Source organism: Emydura macquarii, unplaced genomic scaffold, assembly GCF_026122565.2.
Source record: "Emydura macquarii macquarii isolate MOO-44397 ecotype Brisbane River unplaced genomic scaffold, CSIRO-AGI_Emac_v2 contig_1230, whole genome shotgun sequence".
NCBI classification, from domain to species: domain Eukaryota; kingdom Metazoa; phylum Chordata; order Testudines; family Chelidae; genus Emydura; species Emydura macquarii.
In genome coordinates, this window is record NW_027131367.1 from 12,535,444 (window position 1) to 12,554,741 (window position 19,298).

Sequence of the window (19,298 nt, forward strand, 5' to 3'; positions counted from 1 at the left end):
TAATTCAGCAGGAGAGCCAAGTCTCTCAGCAGAAATAAACTAGGGACAAAGAAGGCTAATGAGCCACTAGCTCTTTCAGGCCAGGCAGCACCACTCCATCAAATAGAGGTTGTCACTCAGCCCCAGAAAGGTTCTGCTGCTCTTAACTGTACTTCTTGGGAGTTATTGGCATCACAGCGCCACCTAATGGACAGAGTGTAATTGGGCCAATGAAGTTGTACCCAAGACATTTCATTGTCCTGGTCCAAAGAGCAGAGTGAAGACAAAAGGGAAAGGAAGCCAGCTCTCCATCCTGTAATGAATTAACTCTGTCAGGGACAGATGACATGCAGCCAGCTGAGGAACAGGCAGTTCAAAGGCACTGCGAACGTGAGAGGAATTGACAATCTTCAATGAAAGGCTTTAACCTCTCGGGCAGATGAAGGACTAGATCTTGACCTCTTGTGCACCCTTAGTGGTCCTATGGCACTTCCCAGAGGGCCATTCACCTCAGCCATGGCCAAATTCCTATCCAAGTACGAACACTCTGCCTACTTAAAATCACCCTCCGTTATTTGTCCCTTCCTAAAAAACTAGCTTGGAGACTTGCTGGTACAGAACTGGCTATTGCAACCCGTCCTAGAGACAAGTATGTGCTCCCCATATCACGCACACAGCCAGCAAAGTGCTTTGGGGTTAACATTCAAGGTGACCTCTGTTGGCACAAGACAAGCATTTACCACCACTCACTACAAGCAAGCAAGATCTGGCCCATCACATCATATCGCAGGCAAATACTTCACTCACAATGCATTTCAATTGTTTCCTCTACTGTTATGTTTTTTTATACCCAGAACCAAAGCAGGACAGAGAGCAATTCCATTACCGTGTAGTCAACAGCATTACCAAAAAAAGCTTAATCACCTTTCCAAATCCAGAGTCAACGTAATCTCCAGCTCAGAGTTTAACATTAGAAATGCATCATCCTTACGACATAACAGAAGTCACGTCGCACAAACAGCTGTTCAACAAGCTTTATTGCTCATTTGCATATTTATTTCCAGCAGTCATCACATTTCCTGAGTTTCTTAATGAGTTTGCAAATGAGATTTAAAAAGAGATGAGGCCCAGATCTGTCTTGTTTAAAATTGGACTAAATGCCGAGCATGGAAATACAATCTGGAACCTCCCAGCAGACAGGTGTCCACATCACAACAAAACAGCACCACAACTGACAATTTTAGCAGAGAGGCCAAGGATTGCATGAGGACAGAGATTTAACTCCCCTAACGCCTAGAGGCCTGGTCTACAGTAGACACACTTATGAGGGGGCTCTGCAGATGTGGTCATAAAGACATATGTCCACATGAAAAAGGGATCTGAACAGTTTGTGTGTGAGATAAATGCAGTCGCAGCCATACAGGGAGTCCCTGCAGGTCAAGGAGGAAGCACATTGGCAGAGCAATGAGGAAGTTTGCACTGACACTGTCCATGCTGTACTTGTATGGCTAAATAGAGGATTTTAGTCTGTCACCCTAACAGTAAAATCTAGAATCATTTAAAACATGATAGATTTGGTCAAAGAGGAAGAGGCACATTTAATCATCTTTAAAACATACAGACTACACAATAAAAGCAGACAGCCCAAGAGATTGCTGCTTGTCCCAGTCAGGGATGGCTGCACCTCTGAAGTACCAATGCACAGATAACTCTGGATATTCTGGAACAAGGCAATTATATATTTACTGATTTCCCCCCCCTCTGCAGGCTAAAAAGATCAGACAAGTCCAGTCTAGGTTTCCATCAGGAAGTGCTGCTGAGCAGATGAGGACTCTGCAAGGTTTATTGACACAGACGGTTTAGCTGAAGTTGGCAACAGGCAGAAAGCAACACTCGCTCAGTGGATGAGAAGCGCTGCCCCGCATCTGCACAGCTCTTAGACTAGGTGCAGTCCGAGGCTGGCCAGCCAGCCCTAAGATTAATGCAGACACTGACATTCAGAGGTTGGACTTTTAAACTTGAGCTCCACCTTCCCCTCCCCCTCCCCAAAAGGGTTTATTTAAGGTGATTTAAAAAGAAAAACTAACTTGCTCAGACTCTGACACAGGTTACAAGGCAATAAAGCCTTTTGGCTTCAGGCTTTCGCTGTGAATGGAAAGGTGACAGTTGCTAATTTTCTCTCCCACTGGCTTTAAAGGTGCAGTAAAACTTCTCCGTAACAATCAGAGGAGAGCAGCAAGTCAGGGCCTCTCCCATATGGGAATCTCACGCTAAGGTGCACTGGTCCAACTAAGTGGTTAATGCCCAAGTGACTCAATCCACAGTGAGCTCCCAGATGACTGCAGTGACCAGCTGTAGAGCTGGCACAGGGAGGGAAGGTGGCTGGAGTCAAAACTGCAGGCTCTGAAGACCCGGAGTCAGTCAAGAGCCTCCTGTAAACTCATGTCCGCTTAGAGAATCCAGAGTCAGTTCCAGCTCACTATTGGAGAGCTCCATAGGCCCCTGGAGCCACCACCTTCTCCCATGAATCCAAGAACAGCAATCAGTTCTGCCAGTGCCAATCCTCCATCACAGGCACTGCCAGCAGCAAATGGGACTTGCTGAGTAGATGCAGGGGATACACTGGGGATCTATCACTTTCTCACACCCAGAGGGCTGTGCATAGGCATCTTCAGTGACCGATCAACTGTAGCATCTCCTCAGGATCCACTATCTTCTCCCGAGGTTTGCCAGCCAGCTTGCCTCTTGCCACTTCAGCAGCATCTATCTTCTCCCAGTCTGAGAAGGTAACTGGATGGATGCCTGATGTAATGAGAGAGAAAGTACAAATTCATCTATCCCAAACAAACAAGAATGAAACATGCAAGCAAACAGAAAAGCCAGAACCTTGCAAACATAGGCACCCTCAGAATTCAGCAGCACAAAGACAGTTATAAGACAGGCTCCCGAGATCCAGTCAAATCTGATTAGTCAGACACTTGCAAGCCATAACAATATGCAGCACAGCCTTTGCTTAGGGGAAACGACTTTGGTTCACTTAAAAAGTCTTGAACTATTGCAGGGAAGCACACTTTAACTGAAAGCCTTTAAATACAGCAGCAGTAAATGATCCTCTGGGGTGTTTTAATCTGTCCCCAAATATGCCTGGTAGGGATTGCTATAAAAGCCATTCAAAAGCAACAGCCTCACTGAATATGCAGCTGAAAATGATACTTTACCCAAGGACTGTGCAGCTTTTAAATGGCCCTTTCCTAGTACCCACGCGCTGCCCTGCACCTACTTTTAAATCTTAATAATTACATTTAAACTGGGAGAATGCCCACCCCTAGGGTATTTCTTTTTATTTTTGAGTAATAAAAAGTGGAGCTGCATACACATCTTGTTACGCACTCTGCTCCCGTAAATGCCATGTAGAAATCACTCACACAAGATAAAGGCTAAGAGTTTTGTAGGATTCAAAGAGATTAAACATTTGTATGAAGAATAAAAACCCATTTATAGTTACATTAGGCAGGGTACCAAAATTATAAGGAATAGAAGCCCTCATGCTTCAGGGCATATGTCAACCACTAAACGATAGTGGTCAGGAAGAAAATTGCCCTCCAGGTAGGCTGTTCCATAACTGTACACTAGGAGGTTACTTGCACAATTTGGTGTTTGCTACTGCAAGATCCAGGATACTGAATTAAGATGACTGGCCTGAACCGGTGTGATAATTCCTATGCACCTATAAGCACAATTGAACTCAAGGAGTTATAGGAAAAGGGTCTGAGAACTGGCCAGCCCCAGGGATGAACAGGGTAGACATTTCTCTTTAAATCATGGATTAGATTAGCAGAGATGGAGAGCTATGTTTGAGGGCTATTGGGTATCACCTAGGAAGTGAATTGGATCATCTCAGACTATCGAGGACTTGTATTCACACCACAGAATCTACAAGCACAACTGGCAGGTTGCCTCAGCAGCGATACCAAGTGTTTAGCAGCCCATGGAGAGAACTCCTCTCGGATTCTTGGAGATGGTTCCTCTGGGTTAGCTCTGAAGCGTTACGGAAGTGCAACACTGGGGAGGAGTTCATGCTGTCCTTGAACAGACTAGCAGATAACAGAATCTCAGGCTCAGGACGGTCCCCTTTCACTGAAATATATTCAGTGTAACCACTCAAAAGCTTTGTATGCAAAGTTCCATGTTATGTTAATAATAAAAGAAGGTTAGGCTGAGCAGAGGTGCTCAAAATAGCACTTCTTAGGTGCTCTACGCACCTTGGTGCCTCTGTATTCAGCACCACTAGGTAGTCCATCTTCAGATTGCTTCTGTGAGTTTTTAGATTACAATTTGCAACGTGCATTGTATAGTTTTCACACTTTTTTTTTTTTTTTTTTTTTTTTTAATTTAAAAGACAATGTTCCTGGCAAAAAGCAAAGGGGACAAAGAGACTCAAGAAATGTTTCAGATTTCTAGTCAGCAAGTAAAGTCTAACACAGACTTTACACAAATGAATGCTAAGAGAGAGCCTGGGGAATTTAACGTGTAGGGTCCACGCAAATGCAAGCATCAAGAACAATGGAGAGCATGCTGTGCACGCTTTGTCCACTCAGCCTTGACCCTGCAACTCAGTCCCAACTCTCAGCACTGTGATTTTATTATTACGCTGCTCTTCCAGTGTGCGGGGCGTTTGTTTTTGCTCTTCCCCCCCACCTCTGCCCAAGGAGATGAGGGGAAGAGGAAGTCCACGACAGACTGAGACAAGATCAAACTCTTTTCCTCAGTCACCTAAGAACCCAGGACTCCAGATTTCAAGAGACAGTTCATTAACCGCTTGTGTCCGCCTAGGACTTTTGCATGAGTTTTCTGGAAGGAGGCTGGCTGGCTGGCTCGCATATCTATGTTCATTGCTACAGATGCTCACACACAAGGACTCGTGTCTGCACATTCACTGACCTTGACTATGCAGGATGCTCTTCACGGACTTGAAACCTTCCTTGGCATTTGAAAGGTTCAGCACCCCCAACTGCAGGTCTTCTAGCACGGACTGGGCTGTGTCAAAACTATCGTTCATGGTGGTGATAATCACCCCCGTGGGTCCCCTCTTCACCCAGCCACTGCAGTACAGACCTGCAACAGCATGTTACACCAAGTTTGCCATGCTCTGATGCAATCCCCAGTACATTCATATGGATGGGGTCCAGCACATTCCCCAACACAGGTGTCTCTTCAGCTTGAAGGGACTCAGGAGTTATAGATCTCCATTTCCTTATCCACTGACGTTTCATGCCCGCACCTTCTCAGATGTAGCTGGCCACTGTTAACGACACTAGGACATGTCACACTCAGATCACTACCAGGCCCCTCGTAGCATCTGCTCAGTGGAGCACGTCAGGGTAGTATCTACCCTCCTCACAGCACAGAGAGCGCATCATCTCAACCAGGGCAGAGCAGCTCTAGGAGTTTATAACGGCTCAAGAACGTTACCCCTCAGCAGCCATTGCAGGCTGCCATCTCTCATTAATAAACGAATCAAAAATGACAGCATGCTTTTGTGTCGAACGGCCCAAGGCTGGGTCACCCAGGACGCCTGTGCTAGAGAGGAGTGGAACTCAGGTTTCCCGCTTCCCAGTCCTGTTCTTTACACAGCTGCCCAAACCCTCCCATTCGCTCCTCGCCACACAAACTTCCTGGCCACTCACCCTTCGTCCTCTCTACAGGCATGTTCCATGCACACGCACAGGCTGTTACCCTAACATTACACCTGAATGTTAATACTGACCTGGTGCCCCCTGCACCCTGCCCAGGCTATTGGGGATGATCCCCAGCTGGGGGTCAAATGGCACTGAAGAGTCAATTGGTAGGCTCCGGTAGCCAATGCTGCTGAAGATCAAGCCACATTCAAGTTCCTCTGCTTCTCCAGTGGGGACAGCTCTGGCAGACTCGCCTGAGCCCTACATAACCCAGGGAGAGAGGGAAGAAAGAAAATAGTTAAAGAGCCTGTAATGCAAATGCAGTCAAATGTCTTCTCTCTCACTCCAGGAGAAGCAGCAACATCTCCTGGGTTCACTGGCAATCACATTACTGGATAAATACAGGCTGGGTTGTTGGAGTGTCCTCCAATTGTGGCTATCAATACCAATGGACAAAGAGCTGCTTTTGTATCAGAAACCGTTCCGGGGGAGACCTGGGGCTGGCTTCCCAAGAATCTGCCACTCCAGCTGCTCAGACAGCAGGCAGTTCTGCTGCTTCTAATTAGACCAAGAGTATCAAGCTGTCTTTAGATTAACGCAGAAGGCTCCCCAGAGATCTCCAGATCCAAGTGGCTGCAACAGACTTTTACTCATCTCCAAGCAACAGAGAGAGCCAAACCTGGGGAGAGCAAATCCTTTAGAAAGAAAGAACTTTGGAGTCCCTACTTCCAGCCTGGTGATGGCCATTCGGATGCCTCTTGCTTGCTTCCCATCAGCAGCTGGCAGTACCTCCAGCGGGCTGCGCTGGAACTTCAAGCCCCACTCTTTGGTTGCTGATGCCCAACGACCGGCCTCTTTCTCACCAGGTTTCTCCAGGGCCGATTTGACCATCAGCTCAGTCAGACGCTTCCTGGGCCTGGGAACATCTAAAATGGAAAGAGCGCTGCAGGAGCAGAAGGACCCCTGGACAAAGGTCCATCAGTCCCTCAAGGGGGACCATGCAAGGAGGAGAGTCTGGACTAAGGTAATGCTAAAGAATGACATTCAGTCAGTGCCCACAAGCCTCGAAACCATTCACAAGGCAGATAGCTGGTGCCTCGCACAGCAGCATTAACTGGGACTCTGGAACAGTTCTGTCAAAAGCTGCACCCTCTGAACACAACAGTTTGAGGAGAAAGTCCAAGACCACCTTAGAACCCAACTCTCTTTCCCTTGGGTATTCACCTCCCCCCCCCATGGGAATCTCACTATCCAACTTGCATTGTGCTGGGCAGACTTCCCTCACCTTTAACAACATCACCAAGGCCTGTAAATTCAGCTGGGTCCAGGAGAGGTCTGGTACCAGGCAAGCTGAGCATCTCCCGCAACTCCTGGGAACAGCAGACAGGAAGACGTTATGTCTCACTGCTCCACACGTGGAGGAGGCAGAGAAGTCATAAGAACAGCACACATCCGAAACTGAAGCCGTTCCCACCATACAGGCGGCACAGGCTAGCAACTCCTACTTCATAGGCAGGAGCCTGAGTTCAGCAGGTGGGCACAGTAACCAGGACGCCTGCATCACACGCCTGCTGGTAGGCCCTCAGAGGTACACTTAGTGGATTCAACAACTCAAGTTGAATTAACTAGACCCACAGAAGAGGGGCTTGGGCTTAGATTGACAGTCACAGCCAATCTGGTTACACTGCAGTACCTTTACGCACAAAGAAATACATGTTACCTTTATGGTGAAAGCTACCTGGAGGGGTCCCCTCCTCCCCACAAGCCATACACGTTTGACTTTGCTGCAGGCTATGGCTGCCAAGGAGCCTTCAGTGATGTCGGTCGTCTGCGAGACAAAGTGGTGACAGGGAAGTAGGGTGGCAGGAGAGAGAGGAAGGCACAGAGCAGGCAGCTGAAAACAGCAGGGCAGCCGCTTGCACATGCCATGCCACCTCCCTTTGCAGGAGGGTGATTTTCACAGCTAATGTCTTAACAGCACTCCCTGAATAGATGGTCTACAATCGGGACAGAGTTAACAAGGTGACGCCTTACTGAGCAACCTCAGAGGGAAATCTCCCTTCTATAAAAGCTTTTTAAACAGATGGTGCTAAAAAACAACCGCAAACCAGGCAGTCGTTTAAAGTTTGGGGCCAACAAGGCAAGGAACCTCACCTTTCTAACCTCCTCTGCTGTAAGGATGCACACAGGGTCATTTGAGGACTTGCCCCTTACCCTTCCCTACAATGGAGGAAATGCCTCATTGACAGACTGAGGCCAAAAACGTGACTTAGGGTTGGGGTGAGTAGAATAAAATGCAAGGAGACTTCACTACACAACAGAAAGTAAATGAGAAGGGCAGTTCTACTCAGCAGGGTAGAATGCCAAGAGATTCCAACTGGACAGTCCCTCAAAGGGTCTCAAGTCTGATTTGCTCAGTTCACAAGTCAAAAGATGGTTTTTTCCTAACCATCAGCATCGCAAGCTAGTCGATCTGAAAAGCACAGCAGGACTCTTTTCTGCCTCTTCCTTCCCCCTTCTGATAAAGCTTCTGCAAACAGAACTCACTGACGGTTTTACTGAGGATGCCCAAGGTGGAACAAACTGCCAGACACACTCTCTTGTTGCTGGATTAGCTCCACAGAGATAAAAGTGGGTAAGAACCCACATTCTTCACCAAAAAAAAGGAGCAAATCTGTCTAAGGTACAGAGTCAGCTTTGGGAATGTTGCACTTCAAAGACAAATGACATCTCGCCCTTGTGCATGAGCTGAGGACTGCCTATGGTCCCAAAGACCACATCCTTTGAAACACAGCTCTCAGTTTCCAATCAGTTTAACTATTTAAGGCCTCAGTTGGCAAAATCCCATGCTTTTTTAAATTGAGCCATTAATGTTAGAGGTAGTTAGTTGAGTTTCAAGCAGCCTCTCTTCCGTTCCTGAAGGACAGAGAGGTCTGGGGAGGCCCTTGCTGCTAACATCTGGGGCGGCAGCTGTACACAGTAGCTGCTGTCAACAAGCTCCCAGCTTTCAAACTGGGAGCATAGGGGAGAAAAGATAATTCCACAGATGCAGCCCACTAACAGGCTGGATAACAGGCACAGCAGATGCTGCTGAGAGTATTGCTACTGCTAAGGGCCTTGGAAGAGAGATGCTTGGGGAAGAGAGGCACCCTTCCCAAAAGAGAAACCCATGCTAAACTTTTACCTGCCAGCAGCTCCAGCAAGGAGCAGGCTGGGGTTCCCTCTTTGTCCCGTGAATCTGTGACTCCCCCGATCACTCCCATGGCAACGTTGGGTATTACAAACACAGGACTACAACTTCCTTGCAGGGAGATGCAGGAGGGGAAGCTGGCTGTGAGGGAGAAAGGCTCTGCTTGAAAACAAAACCCTGAGATGAGTACCCAGAAAGCTGGCAGTAGGGTAATGTGCTTGCTTTAATAAGCTATTTTGTCTGGTTTCCCTCTTACATCAAATCCTACTGAATTTCATACAAACTCTGCACCTTGTGTGCTGCATTTTACAGCGCCTCCCTCAACTCACCCCGAGTATATCGAGTGGAGACAGCAGAACTCGGGCAACATCCAGAGCCACATTCCCCTGCCCCAGGATCACGGCTGTCTCGCTGCTTAGGTCGGGCTTCAGCTGTGTGGGGAGAGAGATCCCACTCAAAAGCATGTTCAATGCCCGGCCGCCCGCTATTTTCACCGCAGTTATGGCTGGTTCCCTCCATCCCCTCATTACAAAGGCAAAAGTTTCTTCCTCCTCCTGTTTCACTCCAGCTGCCATTCTAACCCAGAGAACAGGGGCCAGGTAGGCCGAATTATCACTCCCTCAGACTCAATTGGCTAGTGCGGCTTTGTCAGAATGGCCAGTTTGCAAGACATTCAGTTATTTCCCCAACCTGCATCTTTCAGCGCATCCTTGGCCCCCACTCCCGTAGGCCTCCTGCGTTCCCATCTCTCTCACGGGGAATCTCTGTGGGTGTCTACTACTTTGACAAGCCAGCTGAATCTCCCCAGCCCCGGAAGTGTCCCTTCTGGGCTTCCTTATGGCCTCTCCAAGAAACGCTGCCAACCTACGGAGCTAGCTAATCCTCTCTCACCGACGTGCAAATTGTTCACATTTTTAACATCGACGAAGGATTTCATTTTGTGCCTGCTAATCTTTTTCAACTGCAGGCCTTTCAGACAGGCACTAAACCGGAGTTGGAGGACTGCATTCAGATGCATGGAAAGCACAAAGCCTTAGAGAGGGGGAAAAAACCCCACTCCCTTACATCTCTGTTCTCAGGCAGTCCGTTGTACCAGCCCACAAATGCTCTGGCTGAATAAACTCCAGAGAGGTTCTCCCCTGGGATTCCAAGGATCCGATTATCCTCAGCACCATAGCTCTGCAGAGAAAGAAGCAACATTCCCATCGTCATACACACGCCACTGTATGCTGGTATAAACATCACACACAATGCAAATCTCCAGCTCCACAAACACAATACAGAGGAGCCATTGCTCAGCAGCTGCACGTCTTGAACACTGTATTGTTCCCCCAGTCACCATATCTGAGCACCTCCTGGGTTAGTGGATCAGCATAGCAAAGACCCTAATGACGTTTGTGGCATTAATGGCTTTTTCTCCCTTCTCGGCTTGCAGGAAGCCCTGCTCATAACACTAGTCTGGCGATGTTTGACTATGTCAGACAAAGAGGCGTGGCAAGGGAGACACCGGGCTTTCAAGCTGTTTTTTTAGAGCAAGGGCGATATGAACCTGAAGAAATGGTAACTGTACATCTCCTCCCCTGGGACCCCCTATAGCTCCATAAAGAGCCATAAAGCCCGTCATTTTTTAGACTAACTATTTTCTCAAGCGTCAGGAAGGAGATCAATGCCACAGATACAAGCACTCCCCAGGGCCGAGCGTAAAAGGCTGTGGCCTTCTCCCATCTTACAACCTGACATCCAAGTCATCCGCCAGACTCAGAACGATCATTCCGGTCAGGAGGGGAGTTTCTTTCTGTCTGTTCCTTGTTTTTCATGACAGAACGTTTCCCTACTACTGGCTCTGCCATTCCTCTACAGGACAGGACATGATACAGTCCACCACAGAGGTGAACTGTCCCCAGATCAGCAACACTCTATGGGATGTGCACATCACACTGAATGGCAATACTGCAAATATTCACCAGGTCAGAGCACAGCTATTCAGAGATTCAAACACCCTCTTCACTAGCTAAAATGGACTGAATTTCATCCCACACCACCTCCTTCCTGACACTGTTCACTTCATCCTCAGAAGAAAGGGCAGTCCAGTGATTAGGGCACTAATCTGTGACTGCAGAGTTGGGTATTCAATTCCCTGTTCTGCCACAGACTTCCTCTGTGACCTTGGGCAAGTCACTTAGCCTCTTTGTGCCTCAGTTCCCCATCGGTAACATGGGGGCAATAGCCCTGCCTTGCCATACAGTGGTGTTCTAAAGACAAATAATTAAAAAATTGTGAGGAGCTCAGACGCTACAATGATGGAAAGCACATAAATCTTCTTTCATATGACTTGAGTAAGTAGCAACGATTACAAATTGATATCTAGATTTGACAGCCAGCACACTGCTGCAGCAATATCATATAAGTTCCTGAGACAGATTCCCTCCCCCTTAAAAATCAAACTTCACAAGAATGGCTAAAGAGTGGGGGATCCAACAGATTCAATACCCCAAAACTCTGTGGGAAGGAGCGAACTGTGATGAATCTGATCGTGACACCTCCCCATCCTCCTCCCTAGTCCTTTCCCCATTAGACGTGCAGACCATTAACCCACCAGAACCACCGCATGATAAGCTTGCTGCAGTTCCTTCACCGTCACATCTTTCCCGATAGTGACGTTCCCATAATAGGAGCAGCGATCAGAACGTGCCGTCTGAGTAAACGTGTTGATTACATTCTGTTGGGTCAAAGAAGTTTAAAAGGGTTTAAATTAAACAGCCACAAAGCATAACCAGAGAGGAGCACAGCCAGAGAGAAAACAGCTGCATGGTCTGGGGATGAATAGGTCCCCAACGCCCCCAGGTGGCCTTGAAGCCACAGGTCAGCGTCTCCCTCTCTAATTCATGCTGGCTGTTCCAAGACTCATAGCTCTTATCTGACAAAGGCTCTGAATATTTCATTTTAAAATAAACAGTTATCCATGGCTTGGCACCACACCAGTCAGTTCTGTCAAAAGGAAGTGAAAATCCATTTTTAGTGGCTAGCTACAAAGGGCAAAAAAGAGTAACCCGATCCATTCACTGCTGGTGGGAGTTTGCCTCTTGGAAGAGAACACTTGGCTGGAGGTTTTGCTAACTTGAATTCTGCCCCTTGAACAGCTATCACCAGCATCAAGAGGAACAATTCACAGTTCCAGTGGCAGAGAGGGAGAGCCAGGCTGGGTTTTGGGGGGCTCATTAGGCAGCAATCATTCATTTTTCAGTAAGCACCTCACAGATGTAGGTTTTGATATTTTCAGCCCCCACAGCAGTCCCATCGCTCCCTGGTTTATCACAGCCCGTGCTGCTGGAGTCTTAGAGCGCTAGCAAGGAGACCATTCCTTAAAGGCAAACCCCCAAACCCCCAGTACCACAGAACAATCCCAGCCTGGCCTTCTGCCACAGATATCCTTGCCTCACACTCCCAGGTTTTCCTATGAAAGCTCTTTCTTGACATCAGACAGTGCAGCAGTTTATTCTTATATCCCCCCACACGCCTCCATCGCCAACCCCTCTGCTTTCCAGTAGCTTTGTCCATTCAGCAAACACCACTTCTGTCCCTGGAATGCCTGACCAGACCTGGTCTGGCAACAGAGAACAGCCCCCATTACAGTGAGAGCATCCCCTATAAACAAGAATTGCTCCCCAATGCTGGCACTTCTTATACCTCTCTTCCACACAAGAGGGGAGACTTGAGAGGACCCTCAACTGGTCTCAGCTCACAGTGGTGTAAGATGACCATCACACCCCATTCACACCTCTTTGACAAAGCTACCATCATGACTCTCCATGCCCAGCACCCTTCAACCCTGTGAAATGATGGGAAAGCCAGCACTAACTTTGACTTCCGGGTGGTCGGGCGCCACTCCAAAACGAACAAGGCCGAAGGGAACTGGCAACTTCTCATAAATATCCACCTGGGCCAGTTTGTGGTGCTGGAGACGAAAAGCAAGTTCACAGTTAAAATACAAGCGCCCAGGAGCAGAAACACACAAGTTAAGTGGCTAACAACAGGGCCAACATCAACCTTCTGCTGTGGAAAGAGGCTGCACATAAAGACACTGATCTTCTCGAATCCACAGACAGAGTGCAAACTCAGGAAAGAGCTCGTGCATCTCAGCAAAAAGAGGGAGAGGTGCACAGGGACTCTGTAGTTCAGTGGGACTCAACTAAACTCCCTGAATACTGGAAGCATCATGCAGGGACGGAAGGCAAGATATGGCCCATCCTCTGTGTCACCACAATCTTTATCAAGGGTCTGGCTTTTACTTCTGAATGCACAGATCGCAGAATATCTGCTAAATCAAGCGGGGGCAAGAAACATACACATCAGCCTAGCTGTATTTTAATTTAGTTTTGGTTGTAAGGTGTTGCATCCAGATAGCAAGGATGAGCATACAATGGTGACAAAAACTGGCTGATTTGCACGAGTAGCTGCCATGATAATCACATTTTCTAGACAATCACCTAAATAAAAGGAAATGGATGTGCACAGAGTGCTGGCATGGAATGAAGGAAATTAGGCAGGCGAGTTTATTTCCATTCCTATTGGATTTTTAAAAAATTAGTATGTGGGCACCAGTTACAAAATGTTGCACATTTCTAGTATATTTCAGACTCGTAAGGGTCTCCATAGCAATACTTTCCTATGTTCTGCTAAATCACATTCTCAGGTTGGGATACTGTGGATTTTGCCAGCCTGCAACAATAGAATGATGAGAGGAATCATTTAAAAAAAAACTTAACAAGAAGATCTACCTTCTGACCTCATTAACTTGCACCAATAGGAGCACCATACTGAGCTAGAGACTACGGTCTGTTATTTGTTTTCGGTGCAGTAACTATTTTATCTTAGGATATGCCCACTAGGATCAGTGAAAGGAATATGAGATGCTGCAAAATATTGCCAGGACAGATCCATGTTTGACCACCCCATCATGGAGAGTTTGGCACTGGGCATTTAAGCAATTGGTGCAGACATATATTGAGTGAAATATGCTCCAGATTTCAACTCTTTGCCCTTCCCTCACCCCCCACCTCCCAACAGCAGCTAACGATGCTGGCCGAGATCTTGAAATCTTGCTGCTAATTAAAGACATTTTAAGTTTGCAGCTATGTATTTTAGACAGTCCGACTTTTTGCTTTATGCTCTTAGCAGCTTGTATTTTGAGACAGCGTCTCTCTCGTGCTACTTGTGGAGATTAAGTAGTCTTGAAATTTGTCCCTGAAGTTCATTAATAACTAAAATGCAGTGTATTACACCACAACGTGCTTGAGGGTACTTCAGAGACCACAAAAAGCAGGTCACCTTACTTAATTAAGCAACTGTGAGTGTGATTTGTCACTAGCAGCACCCTCTGCAGGTTTTATAATCTATTCTCATTGCCAGATCAATAACTGGATCGGCTGAAGTGCTGACATTTACCGGTGCATGGAATTTGTTTGTTCATTTGTTTGGCTTAGTCAAAATGGAAAAGGACCTAAAACAAATCTCCCTGGTTTCCTTTATTTATAGAAGAATGCTGCCAGCATTATATGGAATCAAAATTTTGTAAAGCCAGTATACAGGTATCTGTGGTGCAGCCTATTATAGAAGCACAGATTTGCCCTAGTTTATAATGACAGTGTGTACATAAAAAATTGAGTTAAAGTCTGTGCTGCACCCGATAAATGTGCAACCCATTAGAAGGGGGCAAAGATTAAGCCACCTTTCCACCCTCCTGATTCCAGGCTGCCATGGGGACCAAAACGGCTCCTAGCAGAACTTTGGCAGACCAGGGGCTGCTCTAAATTACAGTAGCCTCCACAGTGGTGCCTACACTTCACAGCGCGAGCCAGAACAGCCAGAGCGACATGCAATACAGCTCCACCCCAGCATGCCCCCTATCTCCGGGCTTGAAGGAGATAGCACAGAACCACCTATGGTAGCCCAACACAGTGCATGACCAGGCGAACCCTCCCCTGAATCGTGGTGGGATGTCTATGGCCCAGATGCCAGCAAGCACGAGGCTGAATCTCTCTCCTTGTGTTGAATGGAAGCCAGTTACCTTCAGGAGGTGCTGGGCAGTGTAAAACCCAGCAGGTCCACTGCCCACGACGCAGATCTGAGGAGCAAAAGCAGCTGTGGAAAGCAGCCTGCTGCAACCTAAGCAAAGAGCAAAAAAGCAGAGTCAGTGAGCAGAGAAAATACCACCCTTGATACAAATGCCTTCATCCTCCTAGGATTTCCCATGCACACTGGCTGGACCTCAAAACAGGAGGAGTGCTAAAGACTTCTAAGAGCTGGTCCGTCTGCATTAGGCAAACACAGGACTCAGAACTACTTAAAATGGAGGTATGGAAGTCACTCCGTGGTATACGTGTTCCCAACGAAGGAAAGGAAAGCCACCAAGAGGAAAACATCGGGGATGGGCTCAGGAATTATGCTATGCAATAGATCTCCTCTTTTGAAGGGAATCTTTATTGAAAGGAGGCATAAGACGACTCCCCTTGTGATTATTTCGCTTTCAGCACTCCATTCTGCACAGCAGGTTGGATACTATTACTGCCCCTTGCACCAGTGACCGTGTCATCAGGTGGGGCTAGGAGGAAGCTATCCTGCTGCCCCCCACTTCAGATTTTCCTCTTTAGTTACAAGCCAAACAAAAGACCGAGCGGTAACTATCCGCTAGCGCTTCGCATTCCCCACAACACAGGCTACTCAGAGCTTTACTGTGATCCGATTAAAGAGCAACTGGAAGGGCTGGAGACAATAGAGTGATTTCAGTCATAGTCCAGCACAACCTTGGCAGTCAGCTGAGAAGTTTTATTGCACTAAGTACAAAGCCATTCAAAGCAAAAATGCATTTGGGTCAAATGCCGGGGACTACAACTCCCTGCCAAACCCTGATATTTTTCTTCAGAGGCCTTGATATTTATATCTATTTTAGGAAGCAGTTACCCAGCTCCACTCACAACGTACCTGTAGAGTCAGTTGGACCCTTAGAAATGGGGTGTGTGTGGGGAAGGTAGTTAGCAAAGAGGAGTAGGCGTCAGAAGTCCTGGATTTCATTCCAGACTCTGACGCTGGCTTACCTAGGGATGTTGCCTCTTGATGCCACAGTTAGCCCACCTGTGAATCAGGTACAGAAATTCCTGCCTACCTCACCAGGAACTTGGGGCTTCCTTAATTAACATTTTTAATTAAAGCACTTTGATGACTTCAGAGGAATGGCATGACAGAATTGCAACACAGGAACATTTTCCGCCTCAGAAAGGGGGAGGGGGGGTGCTCGTAGGGGTGGGTAATTTTTAATGAATCTGCACCTGGTGAATGGTGGCAGCCGGATGTCCCTGGAGACTGAAATCCTCTCCCTGCAAAATAGCTCTGGCACAGGCAGTGTCAGTGCAAGTATCCGCCCCATCCCACCCCGACAAGTTGACTCACCCTTGACCTAGGAGGACACTCGATGAGAAAGCAGTGAGGATTCCATGATCCATTCAGACCTAGGTTTCTCGGAAGACACTGCCCACCAGGGCCCCAAACTAGCATTAACCACAAGGGTGGTTTTTTGAGACATGGGCATTTGTTCATCAAGAACTGGACTAAACCAGCTCATTCCACCAAGGCCTTTAAGCAATAGTCAGATGGCAACAATTTAGTCTCTACTGACCTGGGCTTAATCCAGCAACATAATGGGTCTCTGTACCCTACTGATAACCCACCAAGGCACGCACTCCTATGTCCAAATGTACATGTATTTAACAAGGGGGTGGGGGGTTCACTCTCAAAACGCTAACTGACATGCTGGAGTCTTCCAAACAGGCATCACTGCAGAGTACTTTTACTTCTAATCACCCTAGACATCACTAACATCAAGAAATGGGAGGTTTATTTACAGCGCTATTTTGTATTGGATAGTGTTACTTTAAAGAAAGTGAACCTTGGCACTCAGGTTTCAGGACAGGAATAAAAGGAAGAGGTGATCGGAGCTTTGAAAGTCAGTCAAATCTACTCGAACGCCTCTATTTTAAGGCTAACTTTAAGTATTGGTATTTTTCATTGCATAAAAGTCCTTCAGAACCTATATCCATTATCCCTCTCTGGAACTTTTCTTAAACTGAGGTAATAAATTGGACAGCACAGAATGCATCATTGTTTGTTACAATACCATCATGCTTCTTATATTTCCCATCCCTTCAACAGAACACTATGCATCTTAGTAGTATTCTTTTTAATTAGAGTGATACTGAACACAGGACAGATATCTGCACCGAGTTCTCTCTCCCGCTACTTCCAAATCTTCTTCTGGAAAAAGATCTTGCAAGTTCACAGCCTCACAGCAGATGAGAAGTTTAAGTTAGTTTTACCAATGTGCATTACTGTACATGTATCCAGGTTGAACGTTATCTGCCCTTACGTTGCTCAGTCCCCCCATAGTGTACAAAACCATCTCACAAGTCTGCAGTATTTTTGGTTGGTTGGTTTGTCTTTAATCACCTAAAACAATTTAATGTCATCAGCAGTCTAGCTAACGACTCCTACATCACCAAGGCCCACATTTCCAGGAGGGATTGTGGCTGCTCACCTTGAGACACACGTGGGCCTCACTATGGAAGTGCAAAGCACTCACAACTCCAGCTGAAGTCAACCGTTGCTGCAGGTGTTCAGCTCTTCCGCAAAAAACAAAAAAAATGTCAGGCCCAAAGGTGCCTCGGGGGGCGGGGGGGCTCTTTCAGAGAGTAAACAGTTTCAAGGGCACAACTTTATTTGTGGGACAAGATCTGTGTTTTGGCCATTTCAGGGTACACCTATTCAAGAGGGGAACTGTCCTTCCCTTGGACTATCACTTTCCCAGAGAATCATGGAATCAGCACAAACTCCTTTTGTGAACACAGGCTTCACCTTAGTTACTTCCCAGGCTTCAGGACCAGCTGATGTTCTTACAGGCCTGGGCATGAAGCATCAGCTGGTTCTCTCGCCCCATCTTTCCCATTCCCATTTCATTGCCACATTGCTCCATTCATTCCCTCTGCTTCATCTCCATTCCCCTCCACCCTAAATTCCCAAGACCCTGCCTCCATAGCTCAGCTCCTCCCCAACCCCTTTTTTCATTGCCTCACACGATCTCATCCCAGGCTCCCTCCCTGGCCACCCCCCATAGCCAGGCTCCTTGTCCCCAGGCTCCCACCCCATCCTCCTACAGGCAAGCTCCTGCCTCCCCTCCGATGTCCCCTATAGTCCTCCCCCCGAGATTCCCCATAGCCAAGCTCCCTGCCTCCACCCCGAGGTTCCCCTATAGCCAAGCTCCCTGCCACATCTCCTACAGCCCCCCCAAAAAGTTCCCCTATAGCCAAGCTCCCATGTCCCCTATAGTGTCCTCCCAGGTTCCCCTATAGCCAAGCTCCCATGTCCCCTATAGTGTCCCCTCAGGTTCTCCTATAGCCAGGTTCCCTCCATGTCCCCTATAGTGTCCCCCCCAGGTTCCCCTATAGCCAGGCTCTCTGCCCCCACCCCACGGTTCCCCTATAGCCAGGCTCCCTGCCGTGTCCCCTATAGCTCCCCCCGTGAGGTTTCCCTATAGCCAGGTGCCCCGACGCAGCGGGCGGGCGGCTCCCTTACCCGTGAGGCCACCAGCGGGCCGCAGGCGGCGAAGGGGGGAGCCCCACTTCCAGCAGACGCGGCCCCAGCCCAGAGCCATGCTGAAGGACCGTGCAGCGGATAGCCCGTCGCTCTCTGCCCGAGTGCAAGCCCCGCGCCGTGCAGACTCCCACCCCTCCGCCCATCGGCTCCGCCCTGCCTCCGCCTCCGCCAATCAAGTGGCGGAAAGGTCCGCTTGATTAACATAGCCCTGCCCCCCCTCCGCACAGCTCCGCCCCCGCGTTCTCAGGAACCAATTACACGGCCGTGATGTAATTAACATAAACACGCCCACCCGGAACACCGCTCGCAGCATAGAGAGGAAGAGTCCTGTCCAGGGCGCACAGTGCTGCCGACTCTATGGTTTATCCTGTAGTGTGCTGAGCCTCATAGCCAGGCTCACCCTTAGCCTGCAGCGCCGTGCCCCAAAACCTCCCCCTGCTAGGAAGAACCATTGGGGGGGACGGGAGCGTAGGGGGAAGGGCTGGTATTTTTGGTGAAAGCTTTCATCTCCTCTCCCACAGGGGAGGATCCCCCTGACTGGCCCTGCACTGCTCATCACACGGTCCCTAAATCCCCCGCTGGCCATTGTTATCAGGCCATTGTTATCGGGGTCCCATGGACGGGGCATGGGGCTGGGAATCAGGAGACTGAGATTCTGTCTCTGCCCCTGATTCCTGCGTGACCTGGGCCAAACCTCCCAACATTTCAAGCGGCACCCTACTAGTGCTGCCAGGCCGCAACGCCTTTCGTGTCCCCTCCCCTGGCAGCCCTGAATTCGGGAAATGTTCTCCTTCAACCAGGATGGGGGC

General features: G+C 48.2%; 1 protein-coding gene across 1 annotated transcript; it reads right to left on the minus strand.

Moving 5' to 3' along the window:
• Positions 1 to 999: 999 nt before the first annotated feature.
• Positions 1,000 to 18,581, minus strand: FDXR (ferredoxin reductase). The gene is made up of 12 exons (XM_067547509.1): positions 18,469 to 18,581; positions 14,915 to 15,012; positions 12,707 to 12,802; positions 11,444 to 11,566; positions 9,913 to 10,026; positions 9,177 to 9,278; positions 7,378 to 7,485; positions 6,943 to 7,027; positions 6,384 to 6,583; positions 5,747 to 5,918; positions 4,921 to 5,094; positions 1,000 to 2,781 (listed from the first exon to the last, which is right to left on the minus strand). Exons 1-12 carry the CDS (start codon positions 18,545 to 18,547, stop codon positions 2,651 to 2,653), a joined length of 1,482 nt encoding a protein of 493 aa, XP_067403610.1. The 5' UTR covers positions 18,548 to 18,581; the 3' UTR covers positions 1,000 to 2,650.
• Between the last annotated feature and the right edge of the window lie 717 nt (positions 18,582 to 19,298).

Excerpts from the sequence above, each read along its gene's own strand:
- FDXR (XM_067547509.1), bottom strand. The coding sequence starts at position 18,547 with ATGGCTCTGGGCTGGGGCCGCGTCTGCTGGAAGTGGGGCTCCCCCCTT. Across the intron at positions 7,486-9,176 it reads CTCCACTCGATATACTCGGG|ACGACCGACATCACTGAAGG; the intron begins GTGAGTTGAGGG and ends TTTGTCTCGCAG. Across the intron at positions 7,028-7,377 it reads AGGTAGCTTTCACCATAAAG|GAGTTGCGGGAGATGCTCAG; the intron begins GTAACATGTATT and ends TGCTGTTCCCAG.